Source organism: Peromyscus maniculatus, chromosome 3, assembly GCF_049852395.1.
Source record: "Peromyscus maniculatus bairdii isolate BWxNUB_F1_BW_parent chromosome 3, HU_Pman_BW_mat_3.1, whole genome shotgun sequence".
NCBI classification, from domain to species: Eukaryota; Metazoa; Chordata; class Mammalia; order Rodentia; family Cricetidae; genus Peromyscus; species Peromyscus maniculatus.
In genome coordinates, this window is record NC_134854.1 from 151,863,619 (window position 1) to 151,887,924 (window position 24,306).

General features: G+C 39.1%; 1 protein-coding gene across 1 annotated transcript; it reads left to right on the plus strand.

Moving 5' to 3' along the window:
- Positions 1 to 1,595: 1,595 nt before the first annotated feature.
- On the plus strand, positions 1,596 to 24,045 carry Clec12a (C-type lectin domain family 12 member A). Its single transcript, XM_015989735.3, has 7 exons — positions 1,596 to 1,935; positions 4,840 to 4,964; positions 8,347 to 8,445; positions 9,005 to 9,193; positions 10,061 to 10,212; positions 12,720 to 12,826; positions 21,960 to 24,045. The coding sequence occupies exons 1-7, from the start codon at positions 1,916 to 1,918 to the stop codon at positions 22,126 to 22,128; spliced, it is 861 nt and encodes a 286-aa protein (XP_015845221.2). The 5' UTR covers positions 1,596 to 1,915; the 3' UTR covers positions 22,129 to 24,045.
- Positions 24,046 to 24,306: the final 261 nt, after the last annotated feature.

The following is a 24,306-nucleotide window of genomic DNA, read 5'->3' on the forward strand; positions in this document are numbered from 1 at the left end:
TGGTTACATCTTTGTCATATAAAATGCCAGATAGAGCATATTTGTCAGTTTGGGTGTAAAGTCCTTACCAATGATCTGTAAACATTCATCCCATGGTGATAACTGATTAAACAAATTTTCCTTGAAAACAGAGCAGTACTCTGCCTGGCTGGTGGCCTTTGCCCTCCCACAATCCAGGGGAGGTTCATTTATTCACTGTTTATTTTTCAATACACATTTAGCCAAGTCCCATATTAGAAGCAGGGTAGTAGACTAGATTGTTTTTCTTTCAATTAAATTTTAAATATATTCTTATTTTTTCTTTAAAATATGAAAAATTATCATTTAGAGAAGGAAGGAACGAACAAATGAACAAATGAACAAATGAAGGGAAGAAGGGAGGGAGGGAGGGAAGAAGAGAGGGAGATTCCTTACATGTAAGAATCCTGTAAGATATAAAACCCTGAATCTTTGTAGATTCCTTGGAACTTCCCTAGCACCCGGTTTCTCTCTATCCCCATGATGTCTCCCTCTATCATGGTATCTCTTTCATTGCTTTCCCACTCCGTCCCTGTCCCAGATCAACCATCTGGTTCCCTTATGTTCTCATCACCCCATCCCCTAACCTCCATTGCCCACCCCTCACCCCCAGTTTACTCATGGAGATCTCATCTGTTTCCCCTTCCCAGGGTGATCCATGTGTCTCTCTTAGGGTCCTCCCTGTTAACTAGCTTCTCTGGAGCTGTGGGTTGTAGCCTGGTTATCCTTTGCTTTACATCTAGTATCCACTTATAAATGAGTACACACCATGTTTGTCCTTCTGAATCTGGGTTACCTCACTCAGGATGATGTTTTCTAGTTCCATCTATTTGCTTGCAAATTTCATGATGTCATTGTTTTATACTGCTGAGTAGTGACCAGGATCCATTCCTGGTGCATGAGCTGGCTTTTTGGAGCCCACTACCTACAGAGGGACCTTGAACAGCCTTGATGCAGGGGGAGGGCATTGGACCTGCCTCAATTGAATATACCAGACTCTGCTGACTCCCCGTGGGAGGCCTTACTGTGTTGGAGGAAGGAATAGGGGATAGGTTTTGGGAGGGTGGCTGGGGGGGGGGAGCGGAGAGGGGGATCTGTGGTTGCTATGTAAAATGAATAAAAAAATTTCTTAATTAAAAAAATAAAGTGATAATAGTCACATGTGATGAAAAGAATAAGAAAAACAAAACAACAACAAAAAACCCTAAATCTCCTCACCCTTTTTCCTGCCAAAAATTTAATTATTAGAAATTGTTTCAAAAACCAAAAGAGTTTGTTACTAATGTCAAATTTCCTATCAACATTCACCTTTTTGTATATTAATTTGTATAACTTTGTGAATTTATAAAATTCACCCCATCCTCTATGATATATATGATGTATTTTATGTATATTTACACTTTTTCAGTTTACTGTGGCTATTTTTACTGTTTTATTTTGCTGTATATATGTATTTGATTTTGATGTAGTCAATTTGTTCATCCTTAATGACTTTTCATATCTTGTTGAGAAAACTTTCTCTACTCAGAGACTTAGCCCACATTCATGTGTTATATTCTAAAATGTGAATGTTTTTATTCTTCCTATAGAAATATTTGATTCCCTGCCAGGAAGAAGGAAAGGCCAATGATTTCCCATCATGGGAGGATACGTGTCTGAAACAAGCAGCTGGGATCTACTCATATCTCAGCTCTCCATCTGCTATGACACCTGTGTGACATTAGTTGAGGACTATGCTGGTTATAGTTTACTTGCATTCCTGGGAAGGGAATCAAGGTGATAATAAGAACATCTGTCTTGAAGGCTTGTAAACAGGAAACCACCACTCATGAAGTAGTTAGAAGGAAATAAAAATTATATATTTTTTAACCGTCTTGATAAGTATATATGTGTGTGCATGCACACTTGTATGTATAGGTAAGTGTGGATTTTCATATACAAATATGTAGGGGTACATGTGAACATGCGGCTGGAATCTGCCTTGTGTTTTGAGATAACATCTCTTAGTGGGATCTTAGTGGGGTTTGGTGATCACTAGGTTGGCTAGACAATGTAAAGGGAATCTAGCCAGCTTGAGCATGGCAAACATGGCTCTGACAGGCCTTGCCCTTCTCTCCCCTTCCTTCTGCCTTGTTTAAAAACATTAGATTGTATTCCTAAAGCTAGCTACCGAGGTTCATTTCCTCCTGAGGCTGACTACCAAGGTTGGGCTATCAAAGTATTGAAGTCCAGCAATCAAAAGCCCCCTTTGGCTCACCTTATTAATATGTCCAGTTAGAATTAAACACCTCATCTTAACGTGGAGTTTCTCCTTTTACTTTTATAAACCACCATTTTCTTATGGGCAATGTTGGTCTCCTCTCTGTGCAGAGGCAGTCCTTTGTCCCCCTCTCCCTTGTTCCCTTCCCCTCCTTCTCCCTAGTCCTCTATTCCCTGACCTTTCCCCATCTGGAGCAAATAAATCTCCTTTGTGCTTAGAACTTGGTCTTGGGGTGTCCTGAGCCGATCCCTGGTCCTAACACAATATGACCCTGGAATCCTTCTATGTCCATCTCCCCAGTCCTATGATTACATGTATGACTGCCATGCCATGGGGTTTTTTTTTGTTTGTTTGTTTGTTGTTTGTTTTTGTTTTTTTTTTTTTGTTTTTTGAGACATGATTTCTCTGTGTAGCTTTGGAGCCTGTCCTGGAACTCACTTTGTAGCCCAGGTTGGTCTGGAACTCACAGAGATCCGCCTGCCTCTGCTTCCCGAGTGCTTGGATTAAAGGCGTGCGCCTCCACCACCCGGCTCCATGCCGTGTTTCTTATGTGGGTGGAGGCAATCCACCTCAGGCCCTCACGTCTGCACAGCAAACACTTTGTATGTGAGCCATCTCCTTGGATACTGTATCCTTTAAATTTTGCTTATGCCATTTTTATGTTTATATTTTCATATGGATTTTGATAGCCCATTTAGCATTTTTTAAAATTTAAAACTAGTCATTGTACATGCTTATGGGGTAGATTCTGATCCTTCAGTACAGTATCACAATGATGAACTCAGGTTGTTAGGCTACTCATGACCTCAAACATACTGTTTCTTTGTGATGGAAACATTCAAAATCTTCCATTGTAATTATTTTGAATTATACTCTAAAATAGTCTTTTTGAGTATCAGGAAAGTATCCATTATTGTTTTAATTCAACTAATATTTATTGAAACTTTTACAAATGATCTTACACTGTTAGTACTTCTAATGTTAAAGCATACTTTTCTGATTTCGTAATAGTTTAGAATTTTCTTCAATATCGTTTTCTAAATATGTACTTTATTTGTACTTGTGATTCTTTTGTTTACTTTTGGCAGATGTAGAAAATCTCTTCTCTTTGCTATCTTTTTAAAAATTAAAATTTAATCACACCCCCTCCCATTCTTTTTTTCCCTCCAAACTCTCCCATTCTGTCATTACCTCCTCTCAAATTCATAGCCTTCCTTTCTTTGATAATTATTGTTGCTCATGTCTACACACAGAGATATATACTCACTGAGTCAATCTAGTGTTGCTTGTCTGTACATTTTTTTATCATGACAAAGCAGTTAATTTTTATTGAATTAAAAACATTCTCTTTCATAGTTAAAAATAATGCCAACCTATTTAACATTGTTTATGTGTTGATATCATTATTTATGTGTTGATATCACTTAAGAATTCCAAAGAAATATTAGGAGAAGGTATTAAAAAATGGACACTGCCCACTGATGAGACTCCCAGTCTCTAAGGTGAGGTCTCCAAACCCTGGAAACACCTAGTTTCTCTGAACAACAATAACAACAGAAAACTGTGAACCTGGGGCTCTGAACCACAACTGGGGATGTGCATGCTTAGAGCAACAGCCTGTGTTTGAGGGCTCTGTGAACAGCCCTGCGGCCAGGAAACCTGAAGCCAGATGTACGTTTTTTGCACAAAGCCTCAATCCATATGAGGTACTTCAATGAACCACCAAAAAGGGGAAGGAAGCTGGTACCAGCATGACCCAGGTTATGTCTTACAGCTTTGACTCAGTATTACAGTTTTGAGTTCATTCATTTACCAGTTACACGGTGGTGGTAGTGCCTTATGTTATTTATTTAGCTTGTTAGTTATTTCGGGGATGGGGGTGGTTTGAGACAGTGTCCCTCTAATGTTAGTATTGGCTGTCCTAGAACTCACTATGTAGACCAGGCTATTGTGAAACTCACAGAGATCCATCTGCTTCTGCCTCTCTAATGCTGGGAGCAAAGCTCCTGTTAATCTAACCAGAACCTTTGTACCAGAGAGAAAGCATGGTCCTTCATCTCCTACTCCTCCCGTGTCATCTCTGTGAATGTTCAGTTCTGACTAAGCCAATCTTTCTCTGGACACCTTGACCATCTTACACATAGGGCACCTTCCATGTCCACTGCCGTTCCATCAGCGAGCATTTGAGAACTGAGTTATTCCAATCATTTTCTTGCTAGAGGGTTTAATCCTATGCTGTATCTGCACCATGTGGTAGAAATGAATTGTGCAACTTGCACAATACAAACATTATCCAAACAAAATTCCAAAAATTACTTTATGTAGAAATGAGAAAAAGGAAGACATATAAGGAAGAAAGATGTTTCCTCTTTTGATTCTTATCTGTTCTTGTCTGAGGCTACAGACAGTCTGTGGCTCTTGGGCACATATTTGAGAGACTGACGCAATGGGTTTCTAAAAAGAACTGCTATCTTGTGAGACTAGCTTCAGTTTACACACAGAAGTTTTAAAATTCCAGATAGACTCATTCAGCTTTTCGCCCTCTCTCACCTTTTTCAAAGGACAGTTTGTGGAGCTTTCTTTGATTATTCATCAATGTCTGAAGAAACTGTTTATGCAAATCTCAAATTCCAGGACTCTGATAAGAAAGAAAATACCCAGAAGTCTAAAAGATGTGGGAGAAAAGGTAAGATTTTGAGCCATGGATGTAATGTAAGGCTGTGGCAGTGGCTACAGCCTTACACTTCAAATACAGTAATTATTCAGTGCAAATTTTTAATTAAGCCTTTTATTTAAATCCAAAGTACAAAAGTGATTATAAAAATTTTTTTCTTTAAGGCATAAATCACTGCAATAAAACACTCTGTATTTTACATTACAATTTTTTTAAAGTACTAAAAATTGGTACATGGAACAGGATGCTTTTTTTTTTTTTTGGTTTGTCGAGACAGGGTTTCTCTGTGTAGCTTTGCACCTTTCCTGGAACTCACTCTGTAGCCCAGGCTGGCCTCGAACTCACAAAGATCTACCAGCCTCTGCTTCTCAAGTGCTGGGATTAAAGGCATGCACCACCACTGCCCAGCATGGATGGTATTTTCAAATGTAGGGGTTTTTTTTTTGTTTGTTTTCAAGACAGGGTTTTTCTATGTAGAAATGCTAGTGTTTTATTATGAAGGGTCTATTTATTTTTGTTGTTGATGTTGCTGTTGTTGGTGTGTGTGTGTGTGTGTGTTCATTATATGAAGTCATGGAACTAGGACTATACATTGTGCAGGAACGTAATGGACTTACATGTTCTTCTTTTTATGGTTTTGAAAAGTAAAATGCTTACAGAGTAGGAGAAAGAGAAAGAGAGAACACTTTGTGCACTCGTGTATGTGTGTGTGTGTGTGTGTGTGTGTGTGTCCAGAAAGAGTACTTATTACCCAGCTTCTTTCCTCATTGTTCATGGAGCTAGTTCTGGTCCAAGTCTCTTGGGGTTTCCTTGTGTTATCCTAGCATTCAGATCTCTATTCTTCATTTTAAATTTAGATTAAATTTAATGTGTGTGTGTGTGTGTGTGTGTGTGTGTGTGTGTGTGTGTGTGCATGCGTGCATGTATACGTGTGCTTAGGTATGTGTGTTTGCACTGACCACAGTGCATGTGTGGAGGCCCCAGGACGTCCTGGGGACTCAGTCCTCTCCTTCCACTGTGTGAACCACCAGGGATTTAGCTTAGGTTGTCAGGCTTGCACAGCAAGTGCCTTTACCCCCTGGGCTGTCTCATGGCTTCCTGTCTCTGTTCTTTCCCTGCTGTCCTTTCCTACTGTCCTCATGACGCCGAACAGCCTCTTCTAAAATTACTTTCTCTGCTAGGCATGAGGGAGCTGTTCTCTAACCTCAGCTACTAAAGAGGCTGAGGCAGGAGGGTTACAAGTTCAAGACCTGAGTTCAGAGTCAACCTGGGCAGTTAGTTTAGTGAGATCCTGTCTCAAAATGAGAAGTAAAAAGAGAGTTGAGTATATAGGTTTGTGCTAGAGCTCTTGCTGAGCATGTGTGAGGCTCTACTTTCAACACAACGTGACACAACATGACACAACACACCACAACCTAAGTGAAATTCCTTCCCACTGGGCATTCTCCATGACACATCCTCTCACTCCCACTGTTCCTGTGTTTGAACTGGTTGCTTGTCCTGACTTCTTGCTTACACTCTTTGATGGTTCACTCAAGGGCACTTTACAGCTCTCCTTCTCCTCTAAGTCACCCCCTGCCTTTCAGCCTCCAGTACCATGGCCTCCAAGTATCCCCTTAGGACCTCCCCCAGTCGTCTAAAGGAAACTCAGTGTCTGTCCCATTCTTGCACAGGCTTCACTATTTTAAACTCCCCTTGAACAACTCTTCTCATACAGGACAACCTATCTTTAGCTACTCTCAACGTATTCTGTTCTTCAAATAAAAAAAAAAAAATCTCCCCTAAATTATGGTTTTTGGGATGGGTGCTCTTACTGTCACGTTCTTCACAATACTTCTGCACAGTTCTTCCCGTATCCGTGACATCTGAACCACATACTTTCTAAAATATGAGTTCCAAATGTCTATCTATCATCCATCTATCTATCTATCTATCTATCTATCTATCTATCTATCTATCTATCTATCTATCTATCTATCTATCTATTTATCTATCTGTTTGTCTGTCTATCTATCTATCTATCTATCTATCTATCTATCTATCTATCTATCTATCTATCTATCTATCTATCTATCTATCTATCTTCTATCTATTTTCCTGTCTATCATTTCTTTATCAATCATTTAGCTGTTTGTTTCCTGTCACTTTAAAATGCATCTACATGACAACATAAACATGCACACCTTACTACTTTGTTTTATTAACAGCCACAACAGTGTCTAGTATCTAAATCTGATAACTTTTAAATAATTGAATACATACAAAAAAATGAGAAAATAATTTTGATGAAAGATAGCCTATGACTTTGTATTTTAAACTTCAGATAAGGACTGGAACATTTATAGTACTTTCACTAACAATAATATTAAGAAATCGAGTTTTATATTTTATATGTCACTTTTGTGAGAATTTACAACATTGTTATGCTATCAGCTGTTGATATAAGACAAATTTCAGGAACAGAGAAAGAATATTAGGTAATTCTTGAATTACTTTCTTGAGACAGTCTTTACATATATCCATACATAGAGATAATTTAAATCATATAATCCCTTAAAAATAATTCACAATGTAAGTTTTATAACCTTCTAGGAAAATGGTGTAGTCTGTGATTCATTGGTCAGAAAATAATAAAATCTTTCCATTACAATGTTTTGCTGGAAAATCATAGACAATATTGAAAAAGTTGGAATGAGAACTGCAGATCCAGACTAGGTGAGGCGGAGAGCTGACGAGGGATGCTGGGACAGAGTGATAGCCTGCTTTGCCATTCTGCAGCTCCATTCTTGGCATTCCAGAGGAGTGCATTAACAACTGGAACTGCTTCGTGTCAAGCTTCACCTCTGCATTCCAAGAGACTCCTCAGACTGACTTGGCTTCCCTCAGCCTCCAGACACTCACTTTCCACAAATGTATCCAAGGATACACACACTATCTGTACTCTCCATTCCCTTCCTCCTCTCTATTTTCTAAACTTTATCTTTACTTTTTTATATCTTTCATCAGTCTAGGGGTTAACATCTTTGTCTATGAGATTCCCTTCTCATTCAAAAGAACTTACTGAATGTTTCTTACTTTAAAAAAAAAATCACTGCCTTGATCTTATTGGTAAGAAATTTAAGACATTTCATGAACAAAAAATCTGGAGTGTAACACAGCATAGTCAAAGGCCTCAAAATAAAACCTGATGTCTTACTTATGGTTTCCTATCTGATTATTCTTGAAAATAAGTTAAAGTCTTTTAGTTTTTAGCAAAATACTTTTCATTACAAAATACATAGTAAAAAGAAATGAGGGGAGGATGACTGACTGACTGAATGACTGACTGAATGAATGAATGAATGAAATTAGTGTGAGCTGCTTCTCAAATGCTACACTCTTTTTCTTTTCACAGTACCTTCTTCTCCATCCCATTCACAGCATAACGCAGTCTTGATTCTGACTCTTCTGTGCTTTCTGCTGCTCATTGGACTGGGGGTCTTAGGAGGATTGTGTATGTATCATCCCATTCTTTAAAATGAACATTTAAATTTAATTAAAATACATTTGTATCATTCCCTCCTTTTCCCTCTAATCCCTCTCATGTCCCTGCCTGCTCCTTCTCAAATTCATAGCCTCCTAATCTTTAATTATTATTGTTACATAGTTATATAAATAAACATATAAATGCAACCTGCTGAGTTTGTGTAGTGTTGCATATATATATATATATATATATATATATATATATATATGTATTTGTAAATGTATGTATCTATATAGGTATTTTCGGGCTGGTTTAGAATGCTATGAGTTGTTGAATCCATGTTTATTCTTGGAATTAAGGCTTTATGCCCCAAAGAGGTTCTTATAACATAGTCCATAGACATACACTCTATCTCCTCAAATAAATCCTATAGAGAGGCCTTTTCCTACCACTTTAATATTTTAATACTATTTCTGAAGAAAAAACTCACCAAATTTCTAAAGGTGATAGAATAACTGAGAATTTATAAGGTTTTTAAAATCATCTACTATTTTTTTTCTTCTCTGTCTTTAAAATAATCCTGGAGTTTATACAACTTTGAAGACAGAAATGATAAAATCAAATCAACTACAAAACATCAAGGAAGAACTTCAGAAAAATGTTTCCCTACAGCTGATGCACAATTTCAACAGCTCCAAGAAAATCAGGAACCTCTCTGCCATGCTGCAAAAGACAGCCATCCAGCTGTGTCGTGAGCTGTATACAAAGGAACCAGGTAACCTTATATTGCTCTCAAAACTATTTCCTGGACAACAAACTAAACCTTAGGGTCCTTTAATAATCACTTCCTTATGGAGCCAATATTAAACGTGGAATTAAATGTGTTCAGTAAATGAGTCATTGATATTTCTTCATAGTTAGGGGAAAAACATGAAAGGAGAAATAATTAGACTGCCAATTTATAAGGTTCTGACACATACTGAAGCATCAGACAGTATACTCAGTTTCTCTGATCTGCAGTTTATTCCCCTTGTTCTGGGCACAAAGCTCAAGAGGTGGTAAGTAGAGAAGGATGCCTCTGTATACATGATCCCATTCCTAAATTTCAGCTAGTGCTGAAGGAGTGAAAAATTCTGGCAAAGAAATGAAGCGATGTATGGACCCCGGGGAAAGGAGTGTTATCTTTCGGTGCTTTTGTAGTTTTTGTGGCTAAACTATGTTCCCGTGCTTCTAAGGTACCTCTTCAACACTCTGGAAGTTGAAAGCCAAAGACACACCTGCTGGAGAAAGCCAGACCAATGTGACTCTATGAGCCTGGTTTTTACTAGACAGCATTTGCTGTGATTAATTTTTAGAGTCATAAGTGAAAAACAAACAAACAAACAAAAAACAAATGAAAACTACCCAGGTTTCCTAATGATGGACAATACGTTTGAATCTGGCCAGGTACTTGAACATTTTTGTTTGCCCAAGTTTTTTGTTATGTTTCTAGGGTGATGTATAGTGATATAGAGGACTTGATTTCTTTCTCATCGACCTAAAGAGAAGAAACACAGCAAATCTTGTCACTGTCACACAGACAGTAGAGAAATAGTGGTCAAGGGTGTTCATACAAACCTGTAACACTCTGCCCTCCTTCCAGAGCACAAATGCAAACCTTGTCCAAAGGGTTCAAAATGGTTCAAGGACAGCTGTTACTCTAAACTTGATGGGTTTGGAACATGGCAAAAGAGTGAAATGCTCTGTTCGGCTCGGAATGCCAGCCTGCTGAAGATTAAGAACAGGAATGAGCTGGTAAGGTTCCATGTCTCTGTTCACTCAGAACAGAATCCCTTCACATCGTGAAATATGGGGTGATGAAGCATGTGCTGGGAAGACACACAGTGACCCATTCATGACTCAGGATTGTTTTTGTTGCCTGGGGAGGGGACTGGGACTTGCACATTTGTCTCAGGGAAATCACCGTCAGGCTAAAACACACACAGCTTTAGCTTAAGCAGAATCTTAGAAGCTGGAAGATAGGCAGGTAGACCAGGGACTCCCAGAATCCTCAGGCTTGTCTGGTTCCAAGTTGGAAGTGTAGGAGCAGGTTTCTGTGTATGCCCTCAGAATAGTTATCACCACCCCATAAAAACCACACAGGAGAATATCTTTATTATCAATATATTGTGTTTTTTATTGACAAGGCAAAAAAGCCAGATTAAGACAGCTAGGGTGATATTTGCTCAATAAGTATATTGGGTTGATAGAGAGGAGGCAATTGTTAAATAGACATATTACACAGAGATTTAGAACCAATGAAAAGTGAATTCTCTGGTTTGTTTATTTATTTGTTTATGTCTAAATCAGTGGTTATAAACCTTCCTAATGCTGGAACCCCTTAATACAATTCCTCAGGTTGTAGGAGTCCCCAACCATAGAATTATTTCTGTTGCTACTTCATAACTGTTATTTTGCTACTATTATGAATTGTAATGTAAATATCTGATTTTTCTGATGCTCTTATGCGACCCCTGTGAAAGAGTCATTCTATCTCCAAAGGGATAATGACGCTCAGGTTGAGAACTGCTGGTCTGAACAATGTCTTTTTGTGTCACTTATTAGTAAATAGTTCTGGTCTCTCACTTAGTAATCCTTTATTATTTTCTTTCTTTCTTTTGAGACAAATCTCACTCAGTAGCCCTGGCTTATCTCAAACTCACAGCAATCCTCCTGCTTCAGCATCCCAAGTGCTGGAATTACCTGTGTGAGCCACTTATCCTAGACTGTAGTCATTTATCTTGGAGTAAAAATATATCCCTTAGCCAGGCGGCAGTGGTGCACACCTTTAATCCCAGCACTCGGGAGGCAGAGCCAGGTGGATCTCCGTGAGTTCGAGACCAGCCTGGTCTACAGAGCGAGATCCAGGACAGGCACCAAAACTACACAGAGAAACTCTGTCTCGAAAAACCAAATCTATATATATTTATCTCCCCTAAATGGCTCAGCTTCTCTACCATAAAAAACTTTGTCATCTTTTATAGGAGAAGGGACTTCGATCGATTATTCTGTTTCATTGACCTTTCTCAAGTAATCATTCATAATTATTTATTATTAAAAAGACAACTGGCTTTAGCAGAAAAACACATGTAACTTTGGGCAAAGCATCCTGTGCTGACTCTGGGCTCTGTAGTTATTGCTGTTGTTCTCTGGCTTTATTGTATTGTTCTCTTTTTCTGTTAAGTCTGGCTTGCAGTCATAAGCCATATCCTTTGCTCAAGACTGAATATTCACTACCTAAATATTTAGATCAGGAAAATTGTTAAGCTTTTCACTGACCCCATATGAAGGTAATTCAATGAATCAGTGGGTCCTTTCATCACCAGTGGGGAAGGCTGAAGAGATCTCAGATACATCAACCCAAGGTTGCCAAGTTCTTGTAGCCATCAAACAAAGAACTCCCACTCAGTGAAAAGTTGAAACATTTTATCAGAAAGCACAAGTAAACCACCAGAAGAGATGTGAGCGTCTCAAAGGAGAGTATCATCCCTGGGAATTCGAAGGGCTTGTCTTATGAGAAGTTTTACTGGGAGAAAAGAGACGTTCCTGGGTGTAGGAGGGGAGATTCTGGAATGAACTAGGATTGACCGGGATTGACCCTTTCTGTTCTTACACAGGTGGGGTTGGGTCTGTTGTGATACTAGATGCATGATGGGAGCGGCACTTTATGCAAGCCGCATCAGACCATAACAGGGAAGCAAAGGACTGTTTCAGTTACCAGGGTCAGCAGCCACGGTCCTGACTAGCTTGGGATGGTGCTGGTTTTTACTGTTTGAGCAGATGCAGGATGTCCTGCCATAACACAGCTCTGTGATTGCATCAGCCTCCAGGCACCGAGGTTTCCTTCTCATTTTTCCCTGTCTACACAGCAGGCCCACTTTGAGGAAACTGTGCTGTAAAAATGCTGACATCCTAAAAAGCCCTTTGAATTTCGTTTAAATAACATTGAGAAGTGGTAATGCTACACCAAAACTATAATGTTAAAACAGAAGTCTGCACTATGGGATCCTGTGAGGTAGTATACAGACTTAAGAAACAGCTGGACGGTAGTGGCGCACGCCTTTAATCCCAGCCCTCGGGAGGCAGAGCCAGGCGGATCACAGAGACCCATCCGGATCTCTGTGAGTTCAAGGCCAGCCTGGTCTTCAAAGCGAGTTCCAGGAAAGGCACAAAGCTACACAGAGAAACCCTGCCTCGAAAGAAAAAAAAGAAAAGAAAAGAAAAGAAACCGCGTATTAAACAGGCCTTCTCTGTTTCTTTAGGAATTTGTAAAGTCCGAGGGGTTAAATGGTTATTGGCTGGGGCTGTCGCCCAGAAAGAATTACATAAGATCCGAAATACTGAATGAGAACATGTTCCTCTCTGTTGGGTAAGTCTCTGTTCTTGCTGGATTTTTATGGTTACATGTGAGTGGGCACATTTCTTCAATTGCTTGGCAGAGAGCCTTTTAAAGCAGCATAAGCTGACACCACATCTTTAAAGGCAACTGCCCTCCAGGCTTCTGTGATGTATTTGAATATTTAGAAAATTGCCATACATGTCTTGTCATTAGTTTGGTAAGTCTCCAATAACCTACAGTAATCAAATTATGAAATTTTTTTGTGTAATTAATGCTTATAGTTAAGATCGCAGAAGCTGAAACCATTCACTAGACACCTTTAAGTACTTAATATTGTTCCATATTCTGGAATTCAAAGATGAGTGAATGGAAGGTTGACAGAGCTCTAAATTACTTACTCTTAGGCTGTAAGTATATGTTTGTGTTGAGGGTGCATGTGCATGTGTCTTTATGTGTATGTGTGTGGTGTACATGTATAAGATGAATTGCTAAACTATCTTATTAATAAAAAAAAAAACCCAGAGCCAGATACTGGGGTAAAATCTGAGAGATCAGAAAAGCAGAAAGAAGCCAGCCATGTTCTTACCACTTGGAAATCCTCAGCCAAAGAGAGAGCTGCTTCCTGTATACCCAGGCCTATATGCCTTTCTGTTCTGCATTTCACTTCCTCTCTCTGCCCAGCTACATCACTTCCTCTCTGTCTGTACAGACCTCCAGACCTCTGTGGTTAGTGCTGGGACTAAAGGGGTGTGTTACCATGCCTGGCTCTGTTCCCAGTGTGGCCTCGAACTCACAGAGATCTGGATGGGTCTCTGCCTCTCTAATGCTAGGATTAAAGGCATGTGTGCTACCACTGCCTGACTTTTATGTTTATTATAGTGGCTGGCTTTTTCCTCTGATCCTCAGATAAGCTTTATTAGGGTGCACAGTATATTGGGGGACACAATGTATTACTACATACATGTGTGTATGGTGCATGTGTGTATGTGTGTGTGTGCTGTGTGTGAGAGAGATGTGTGTGTATGTGTATGAATGTGTGTGTGTGTTCAGTGGAAATCAGAGTGGTTATTGCCCTTCTCTGACTCTGTTACATTGTTCTCTTTTTCTGTTAAGTCTGGCTTATAGTCATTAACTGCCTCCTTTGCCCCAGACTGAATATTCTCTGAAAATTCTCTGAATAACTTTGGTGTTATTTTTCAGGTGATCTCCACGTTTTGTTTTTGAGGCAGAAACTCTCAGTGGTCTAGAACTCCCCCAGTGTAGTCTAGGTTGCCAGAGATCCCTGGGGGTCCTCATATTCTCCTTCTTTTTAAAAAGCATCTCTTTTAGAGTGTGATTAGATCTTTCAATAATTGCCTGTCTTGTAGGATTATACAGTATCCCTGTAATGTGTTTTATGTTATAATGTACAAAAAAAAAAAGTTTCATTTTATTGGGAACATAAAAGCAGGGCCATTATCAGTTTTAATTTGCAGTTGTTGGTGTGCCCATTATAGCCATTGCCTCTAACAAATGTCTAATTACAGAATCAGCCTTTTCAGAACTGAAGGCGGATGACCACTGAAATCCAGAGAATAGATCAATGGTATAATGAGTCTATTTAAATTTTCAAATTCTATTAAATGAAATACATTCATTTGCAGTAAAAATAAATATTTGCAATTTATTTTTGTGTCTGTGTACTTTTAGGGTTACTTCCTGCAGGTAAAGGAACTTGATTATGCAAAGAACAAGTAGGACAGGTTTTTGGTTTTTTTTTTTTTTATAATTTTCTTAGCTTGTTGACAAGTAATGGAAAATTTTTTTTTCCGTTAGCCTTTACTATTAACATGATGTTTCTTATGAAATTCTGAAGCTTTTAACACACTTCCTATCAGTAATTATATTATCAGTCAATAATTATATTAAGAGATTCTTTAATGTGTAAACCATTAAAATGACATAAATCTCTGATTTTTAAACCGAATCTTATGGACTTTGAATTACTTTACTTATGTTTCCTGCTTTATAACGAACCATTTCTAATTTGTTTACGTCAGTATAAAATGTAAGAGACTCAGAAATAGGTGCTTTTTCCACTATGCAGGGAAGAATTTGTTCAGTTTTTTTATAAATTGATGTCACTTACTTTTAGGATATTTGTTGTTAATTTCTGCTAAGAAATTGCTACAAGTTTTTGCCAGTCATCATTAATTACCCACAATTGCATAATTTCAGCATTAATATAGGGTACTACAATCTCAGCTGGATCCATTCCTGACAATTGATGAAGTCTTATTCTTCCTTTTATAATTAATTCAGAAACCTTTTCTATAAAGGTTTTTAACTTTTTACTTTGTTTGTGAGATAGTTAAATTCATTCTATAGTATTATCCTCCCTTTTCGTAATGAGTCCAGTAGGGGAATGGGCAGGAGGTAATATAACTAAAATACATCCAGTTGTGAGAGCCAATTGATTCCCATAGGCGTTTTGTAAATTTTGTTCTACTTGGGCAAATTCCTTTTCTGCTTCAGTTGTTAATTCTCTTGGACTATTTAAATCCAAGTGTTGCTAGAGTTTTCCTGCCTTGCCCACAGTCAGGACAAATCTCTGTCACCCGCCAGTCCCACAGCCGCTCAGACCCAACCAAGCAAACACAGAGACTTATATTGCTTACAAACTGTATGGCCATGGCAGGCCTCCTGTTAACTGTTCCTATATCTTAAAGTAATGCATTTCTACAAATCTATACCTTGCCACGTGGCTGGTGGCTTACTGGCGTCTTCACATGCTGCTGGTCATGGCGGCGGCGGCTGCAGCGTCTCTCCCTGCCTTCCTGTTCTTTTATTTCTCCTCTCTGTTAGTCCCGCCTATACTTCCTGCCTAGCCACGACCAATCAGGTTTTATTTATATAGAATGATATCCACAGCACTTCCCCTTTTCTTTTTTTTTTAAAAGGAAGGTATTAACTTTAACATGGTAATATTACATATAATAAAACAATTATTGAGCAAGAATTACAGTTACAATATTAAAGAAGATGTCCTATCTATCTTATATTTGTGAGTTTAAAGTTTTATATCTAACTTATCTTTTATCATAACTGAGGAAATTACAACTATCTAGTCTTTAACCACATCAAAGACCTGAGAAGGAACATAATGGTACCTAAGAAATGGTAGATGGATGCAAGCAACTTTCGGGAATCTTGTAAGAGTAGACCAAGACAGCTGGCAGCCTGGACAGTCACCTAATGTTTTTCAGCATTGTTGGTGCATTTAAATTGGCTACAGGCCTAGAGTATCTGACAGACCACTTTCAGAAGCAGGATTTCTGAAAGACCATCTTACCCTGTCTTGGCAGAGTACAGTGGTCGCTTTCCTTGTGTCCCGCTTGTCCAGAAAGGACAGCATTGCATTTGTACTGTCAGCCATCAAGGCAAGGGCAGTTCTTTGCCCAGTAGGCCATTTTGTACCAAAAAGACAAACTTCCAAATGGAAATGTCTTAGAAGCCCAACATTCTCTCGGGATCAATTGGTGCAGCCAGGAGCAATTGTGTCTCACGTCAACAGAATTTTAAGTTATTTAAATGCCATATTCTCTAGGTCTATGAAGTGTTTGAAGATTACCTATCTATCTGAAACATAGCTATGTATACCTAGAAGACTTAACTAACATGGCTACAGATATGATTATCATAGATGACTAATTATTAATCTATTTTTAATTATCCATTACAATTTTAAATGAGTTACATAAACATAATACCTCAAACAAGAATAGAAATATATATATACAGTATAACAAAATTAACTTCAAGTTTGTATCAATAAACTAAAATTTATACCAATGTAAAACATTTCAAACATAAACTAAAATCTATACCAATGTAAAACATTTTAAACAAGTTTTTCTTTAAAAGTAGGTTCATTAATCTACCCTTTTATCTTATCATCTCCATATCCTCCTATATATCTAATCATATCCCCTTTTTCTTTTTTAGAAAGAGATCACATTTATAATCAACCTGTTTTAAATAAAAATATTGGTTTTTCTCTGTCCCACACCAGAGGGCTCTTCTGATTTGGGACACAAGAATCTCTTAACCATTTTTTTTTTAAGCAATAAGACTGGGTTTAGAGGGGGAGTGAGCCAATTCCACCTCTAAAGCCAGCTTGGTATATTTGGGAATTTGGGCGTAGCATCTCTTACTACTTCCTGCTGGAGGGGGGCGCTGTATCTTAAGGGGACACAAAGAAAATTTTAGGATCATGGAGTAGTCCGTGAGACCGTATCGTCTGAGCCAGTTGCCTTGAAACAATTCTGGATGTTGGATCATCTGGGCCATGGTGTCATCGGAGACCTTTCAGGTGGTCTTGGCTGGTCAAACCTGATGTATCTTAATCTGGAACAAATCCATAGCCTCTGGCTTTCTGTAGAAACAAAAGCAGAGTCTCCTTTCCAAAGCAAAACATCCTTAGACATAAATTTCAAAATTGAAATACCTTTAAAATATACACATTGATTCAACTGAGCAGTCTTTACAATCAAATGTCTTTCTGCAGTTAAAAATCCCAAAGACAATATAATCCAGACTCTCTGTGTGATATCCATCTTTACATGGCTTATTTTTTATATTACTTTTACTTTCTCTTTAAAGACTTTACTATTTTAAAACTTTCTATTTCTTTATATAACTGTCTATGTTCCTTTTCCTCTCTCTTCCAAGCCTATGTACATTTTTACACACATTGTAAAGCATTTAAAGTCTTGTTCCATCTGAATCTGTCTTATTGTGAATCCACCGCCTTAAACTGCAGCATTTGTAAGACTGAAACAGCGCTATGGCTGCTGGCTCCGCCCACCTCAGCTTCCCAACATGGCAGTGGTACGTTTACCGCCAGCTCTGGGAGCTATCATGAGTCTATGCTTTTATCCAAGCAGCATGTAGCCCAGGAACCTTTTTTGTTTTGTAACTAGCAAAGGCTAAATCCACCACGCAGCTTAATGTGCCACTTGCAGAGGCCTCATTTCCGCCTTACTGCAGGTTAAGCGCACATGCCAGGAACGCACAAGTAGCTCAAACCGGCAGCTGCCGCTCATTTGAGAGACACAATTAGGAAGCTGTTTTTAGCTCCATTTTAGAATCTTTTCTCATGTTTTAGGTAGAAACTCTTGCCAACACGTTGGGCGCCATTTGTTGCTAGAGTTTTCCTGCCTTGCCCACAGTCAGGACAAATCTCTGTCACCCGCCAGTCCCACAGCCGCTCAGACCCAACCAAGCAAACAGAGACTTATATTGCTTACAAACTGTATGGCAGGCCTCCTGTTAACTGTTCCTATATCTTAAAGTAACGCATTTCTACAAATCTATACCTTGCCACGTGGCTGGTGGCTTACTGGCGTCTTCACATGCTGCTGGTCATGGCGGCGGCGGCTGCAGCGTCTCTCCCTGCCTTCCTGTTCTTTTATTTCTCCTCTCTGTTAGTCCCGCCTATACTTCCTGCCTAGCCACGACCAATCAGGTTTTATTTATATAGAATGATATCCACAGCATCCAAGTCACCTTGCAAATTTTGAAGCTAATTACTTAATCCTTGAATAGTCAGTCCAATGGTAGATCGCAGTCAATTAATATTACTCACTAATTTTTGAAAATCATTGAGTGTGAATTGATCTCTCCTAACTGTACCTTTTGTAGCTGGATTTCCTGTTTACTTAATTTAAATCCTAAATAATTAAGAAAATCTCCTCTTTGTATTTTTTCAGGAGCAGTATGTAATTCCCAACAGAGTAAATTTTTTTGTACCACATTGAATGTTTTTTTTTCTAAGGTGTCTGTATCAGACGCAGCCAATAAAATATCACCCATATAATGGTAATAATGGGTTGAGGAAATTGTGTATGGACCATTTCCAGTGATGTATACACAAAATATTGACATAAAGTTAGATTGCTTAAATCAACCCATTTCTATTCATCTATAAGTTGCCATGTTGCTCGTGGCTTCCCGGTACCTTACATCTCACTTTCCATGGCGGTGGCTGGCAGCAGCTGGCAGTGTCTTCCCGCCTCCACCTTCCATTCCCAGAATTCTCTTCTCTCCTTGTCCCGCCTATACTTCCTGCCTGGCTACTGGCCAATCAGTATTTTATTTATTAACCAATCAGAGCAACACATTTAACATACAGAACATCCCACAGCATTGATCAGATGATCAAGAGAAGATAACATATTCCATGCAATGAATGACTAATACTTCTGGAAATTCAAACAGGATTGGTTTTGTACTTTATGCCCTAATTGCAATTTTTTGCCATTTTTTTTTTGCCCTAATTGTCCTAAATTTTTACCAGAAGTTGGGCTTGTTTTCGTTTTTTTATTTCTCCCATGAGTGGACCATTGATTGATAATGAGTTATTCCTGCTATTGGGGCGTGGGAGGGAACCAAAAACATTTAAGCCAAAATTAAGCAAACAAACAAGAAAATTCTAGTTCTGGGCCAGCTGTGCTAACTCATGATGAAGCAGTTAAGCCCTGCCCATCATTGTTTAAAATTCAAATGCCACCTCTCTGGGCTGGCAGAAAGAGCTGGCATGCAGCATGTGGGCAGCCAGAGAGCTCTGAGTTCCAGTTATCATTAATGTCTTCATTTTATTGGAAAGAGCCTTCTCTGTTCTTCTATACCTACTGGGAAAAGGCTTTTTTCTTTCTTTCTTTCTTTCTTTCTTTCTTTCTTTCTTTCTTTCTTTCTTTCTTTCTTTCTTTCTTTCTTTCTTTCTTTCTCTCTCTCTCTCCCTCTCTCTCTCTCTCTTTCTTTCTTTCTTTCTTTCTTTTATTTATTTTTTTACGGGGCCTTTTTATTTCTAGGCCTTGATTTAACATTTTTCTTTCGTCTACAGGGAAAATCCTTTTTTTCTTGATTAAGCATTTCTCCTTTTCCCATTGAGAAATTTTCTTTTATTTCCTTTCCTTCCCTTTTCTCTACTTAAAAGGGCCTTTTCCCTTGATTTATTCTTTGTCCTAGGAGCCATGTTACTTGTTGCCAATTCTGAGCTGGGGAATTTAATTTCCCAGTGACCCTGCCAAACCCTGGAGTCCTCATACTCTAAGAGCACACCTTTTTTTTTAAACCTTCAGTTCTGGAGCACCTGAGTCCCTTCTTTCTCCAAGACCCATGATGTTGGGCACCAAGTGTTGGTGTTGTGTTTTTCTGTAGGTCCATGGAAGAAATTGGGTCACTCCAGGATGAATTTTGGCTTAACAGCAGTAGGGGGGCCAGTTTCTGGTGACCTGACTGCTATTGCTTTCCAAAAGCCATTTTTTTAAAAAAATTGTTATTCAATCTACACCTTGGCAAATCAATTTCTGCATACCAAAACCTCTTATCTGAAGCTCCCAAAGGAAACAAATGCAAAAGCAATTTTCAGCCACAAGACCTCTTGGTTTTCTGAGTTCTTTTGCAACTAAGTTTTTCAGAGGCTTTGAACTTTTCAGGAAGAACTCAGATAAGCTTTAAACACTTCAAACAAAAAGCAGCTTTTACAAAAGATAGCAGTCACAAAAGACCATTCAAAGCCCAGGTGCTAACACTCTGAATTCAAGCCAACTGCAAAGCCCTGTGGGATCTTCCTCTACAATAAGTGAATAAGAGCAGTGGATGTTTGATATGATCAAACAATCCTTAAATAATAAGTGTAAAAATATGGTGTGTGTGTGTGTGTGTGTGTGTGTGTGTGTGTGTGTGTGAAATTTTGTTATTCTCAATGTTATTGTTTGGGGGCCTTTTCTGGAGGACGATGATGTTTACTTGGACATCATAAAAAAAAAACAACCCTTTTTTTTCAACACTTATTTTACTTTTAACTATGTGTCTCTGTGTATATCTGTTTATATGAGTATTCACACATGATTTCAGGTACCTATGGTAGCCAGAAGCATTGTAAACCCCAGAGCTGGAGTTATAGGTTATAGGTTATGGAGTTATAGATGGTTGTAAGCTGGAAGCTGAACTCAGGTCCTCTGGAATCTCCATTTTAGCCACAGGGCCATTTCTCCAGCTCTCTGGAAACCTCATTCCTGAAAATCTAACTTGCTACATTCTTGCACTGCCTTATGTGTGGACCTGACCGGAGTGGCAAGGGAATGAAGAAAAGACAGGCACACACGAACGCACAGAAAGTCTGGGCTCTCGGATGGAAAAGTTGAGGCACCTCAGAAGTTCAGTGTGTTTATTTTATACTGTTGGATGTGGGGGATGTTATTTCATACAGATAAACCAGGAAGCAGGTTTAGTTGATCTCAGCAGGAGCAATCTCTGAAGGGGCACACTCTCCAGGCCACAAACAACCAAGGGAGAATGTTATGGTGGACATTTTCTACACCATCAACATCTGCACATGGACCAGAGGAAGGATTTGCCATCCCTTTGAGCCTCACCCTGAGGAGGGCAGGTGGAGGGGGGAAGGGAGGGTAGGGAGGAAGACTCACCATCCCTTTGAGCCTCACTCCAGGAGGACTAAGGCTTTGCCATTTCACTGTGGGTATCAGGCCGTGGTCCTCAACATGCCCAGCTCATGTCAGTAAAACACACCCACTTAAGCCTTCACACACTCAGGGCTTCTTTTGCTCCCCACATTGACTGAGGAAGTTATTTGATGACCATTATTAATGGACCCAAGAATCAATGCTATGTTTATCAAGAAAATGTTTTTAATTTATAAATATGTATCTATGATCACTCATCCAATGTTACAAACTACTAGTCAGAATGGAGTACCTGAGACCTTGCTAGAAGGAAATGCCACATTAGAGATGATCCAGGACTTAATGTTTCCTAGATTAGTTTTATTCTAGCTTGGGTCATTATTATGAAAACACTTGGTGAGGATAGTGCCAAAGTTTCACTACTGAAAAAGTTAAGGTGGAGAGTTAGGATGTGGCATTATTGTGAATCATATCAGCCATGGGAAGAGAGGCTAAGTCTGGAATTAAGTGACAGAAAATATTCCAGATATAGAAAGTTGAGAAAACAGGGTTTCATATCACGTGTATGTACCCCCAATCAACTCAAATTTGACTTAGACAATAGACCATAAAAACAATAATTTTATGTTGAAAATTCTCCTCTGTGGGTGTAATCAAAATATAACTTGCCAAGTGTACTTACTTTCCTCTTACAGGTTTGAAAGAAGCACATTTGACTTACGTAAAATGTACTGTGGATATATAGAAGGAATATATGTTCATTATACATACTGCACTCTGGAGAAAAGTATCATATGTGAGGAGACAGCCGGCAACGTACAGGTGGAAAGTGTACTGAATGACCTTCCACAGGAAAGCGGGTAGCTGCTGCAAGTGTTTAGCTCTAGCTACTATCCTGCTGTGGTGGTTTGAAGGAGAATGGCTGCTGTAAGCCGCAGGAAAATGTAATGGAATCCAGCTACTATCACAAAAGCTGCTACTTGGAAATGTCAAGGACTTTTCTGAAGGTTGAGCCATGGCTTAAGATGTCTTGATGATATTTTAGCTTTTGTATATACATTAGCCAATTCTTGCAATGTGCTATATGTATGCTATAAGTGCTTCCAAGAACTCCTAGCAGTGTGTTTATCTAAAATACCTATCAAGCATCTAAGGCCAAATGATCTCCTGAACTCAGGTAACACCCTTATAGAAACAACACCTCTCTCTTGGTTCAGGCAGATAGCTTTATTTCTCATGCAATTTAAGCTAAGACCCTCCTTTCTTATATAGCCTTAGTAACATTATAGACTCCTAACTTCTTACCTATTCACTTCTAGGAATGTAGATTGAACACATAAATTCCCTTTTTTATATACTAACTGATCTTAGCTCTCAGTTGACTTCCTCCTTTACCACTCCCTTTTTGGGTTGTAAAAGAAAGCCTGAAGGTCACTGCCTTAGGAAAACTTGTCTGCCTTTATGACCCTGTAAGAATTCAAGCCTGGTGACCTTGCTTTAGCTAGAGCACTGCTATTGCATGGGTATATAATGTTAAATCTCAGAGACTGGGAGAGGATTTTGACTGGAGAACTAGATGGAGAACTAGAAGAATGAGATGGAAGATGAAGAAAAGCCAGATGGGGAGGAACAAGATAAGTAAGACCAAGATGGGGCAGAACTAAGAGGAGAGAATTAAGATAGAACTTAGAAGGGACAACAGATAAAGGTAGAGAGAAATCAGGCAAGAAAGTGTTGTGCCCAGGTTGCAAGACCCCCAAGCAAGACCACCACAGAGCTAATATCTGATGCAAGCACACAGAGGTTTTTAATAACAAAACAAGCAGGCTTGGTTCATGTCCAACATCAGACACAGTGGGTGGAGGAGAATGGCCTGAGTACTCGCTTTAAGGAGTTTATATAGGAAAGGTTTACATGTGGGATTGGACGAGGGGGCTGGGGTGAGGCAGTTTTTTGACGTTACTGGCTGAACTATAAGCATGAAGTTACTGATGGCTAACAGGATTCAGGGGATCTACAAAGTCATAAATTTTTACTCCATATGTCCTGCTTTTGTTGAACCCAGAATACATACATTCAGATTTATTGTTCCAGTCCTACTCTCCCCTGAGGTCAACTTCTGGTCAGTTGAGCCCATTACTCCTCATATCTTGTTTTGCCAAGTTCAGGATATATAGATTTATTGTCCCAGCTTTGTAAGTTCAACTTCTGGTCACTTCTAAAGCTGCTGGTCAGCAAATACTTTTGGAAGAGGGGAGGGAGAAGCATCTCTCAAGATGGCTACTGATTTTTCCCTTTCAAAAGGAACTAGGCTTGAGTACAGAACTGTAGCTCTATAGATAGAATCTTATCCCAGTAGACGGACTAAGAGCTTAGTGTACTTAGATTCATTTCCTGAAGATAATTCTCACCATTCATAGCTTCTTTTCTGGGCCCCTAGGAAGAAGATTATTAAGGCTGGTCCTTAATATTTGAGAAATGGCTCCCATGGGTTCACATGGTTGAATACTTGGTCCCCAATTGGTGGGACTGTGTGAGACAAATGTGCAGGTATGACGTTATTGGAGGTGATGTTTCACTGATGGTGGGCTTTGAGTTTTCAAGAGGCCACACCATTTCCAATCAGTTCTTTCTCTGTCTTGTGTTTATGGATTGAGATGTGATCTCTCAGCTACGGCTCAAAGCATGCCTGCCTACCTATTACAATCCTCCTCACCATGATGGTCAAAGACTCTAACCCTCCAGAACTATGAACCCCAAATTAAACACTTCCTTTTATAAGTTGCCTTGGTCATAGTGTTTTGTCACAGCAGTTGAAAAGTAGCTAAGACACCTGTCATATAGAGGACCATTAGGCAGTGTGCATCTCCTGCCTCACACAAACATAGTAACAACAATGTGACTATAGATCTGCTTCTCCTAATGTTTATGTCCAGATTTCTTTGTCTCCTTCACTGACTGTCAGGACATTAACTCATAGCTTATCACCATGTATTTTTTAGCGTACAGTATGCTGAACACAAGACTATGAAGCCTATTTTG

Bases quoted from the DNA above. Each gene is read 5' to 3' on its own strand.
- Clec12a (XM_015989735.3), top strand. From the start codon at position 1,916: ATGCACACTTGTATGTATAG. The intron at 1,936-4,839 runs GTAAGTGTGGAT...CCTTTTTCAAAG, and splicing joins ATGCACACTTGTATGTATAG to GACAGTTTGTGGAGCTTTCT. The intron at 8,446-9,004 runs GTATGTATCATC...ATAATCCTGGAG, and splicing joins GGGGGTCTTAGGAGGATTGT to TTTATACAACTTTGAAGACA.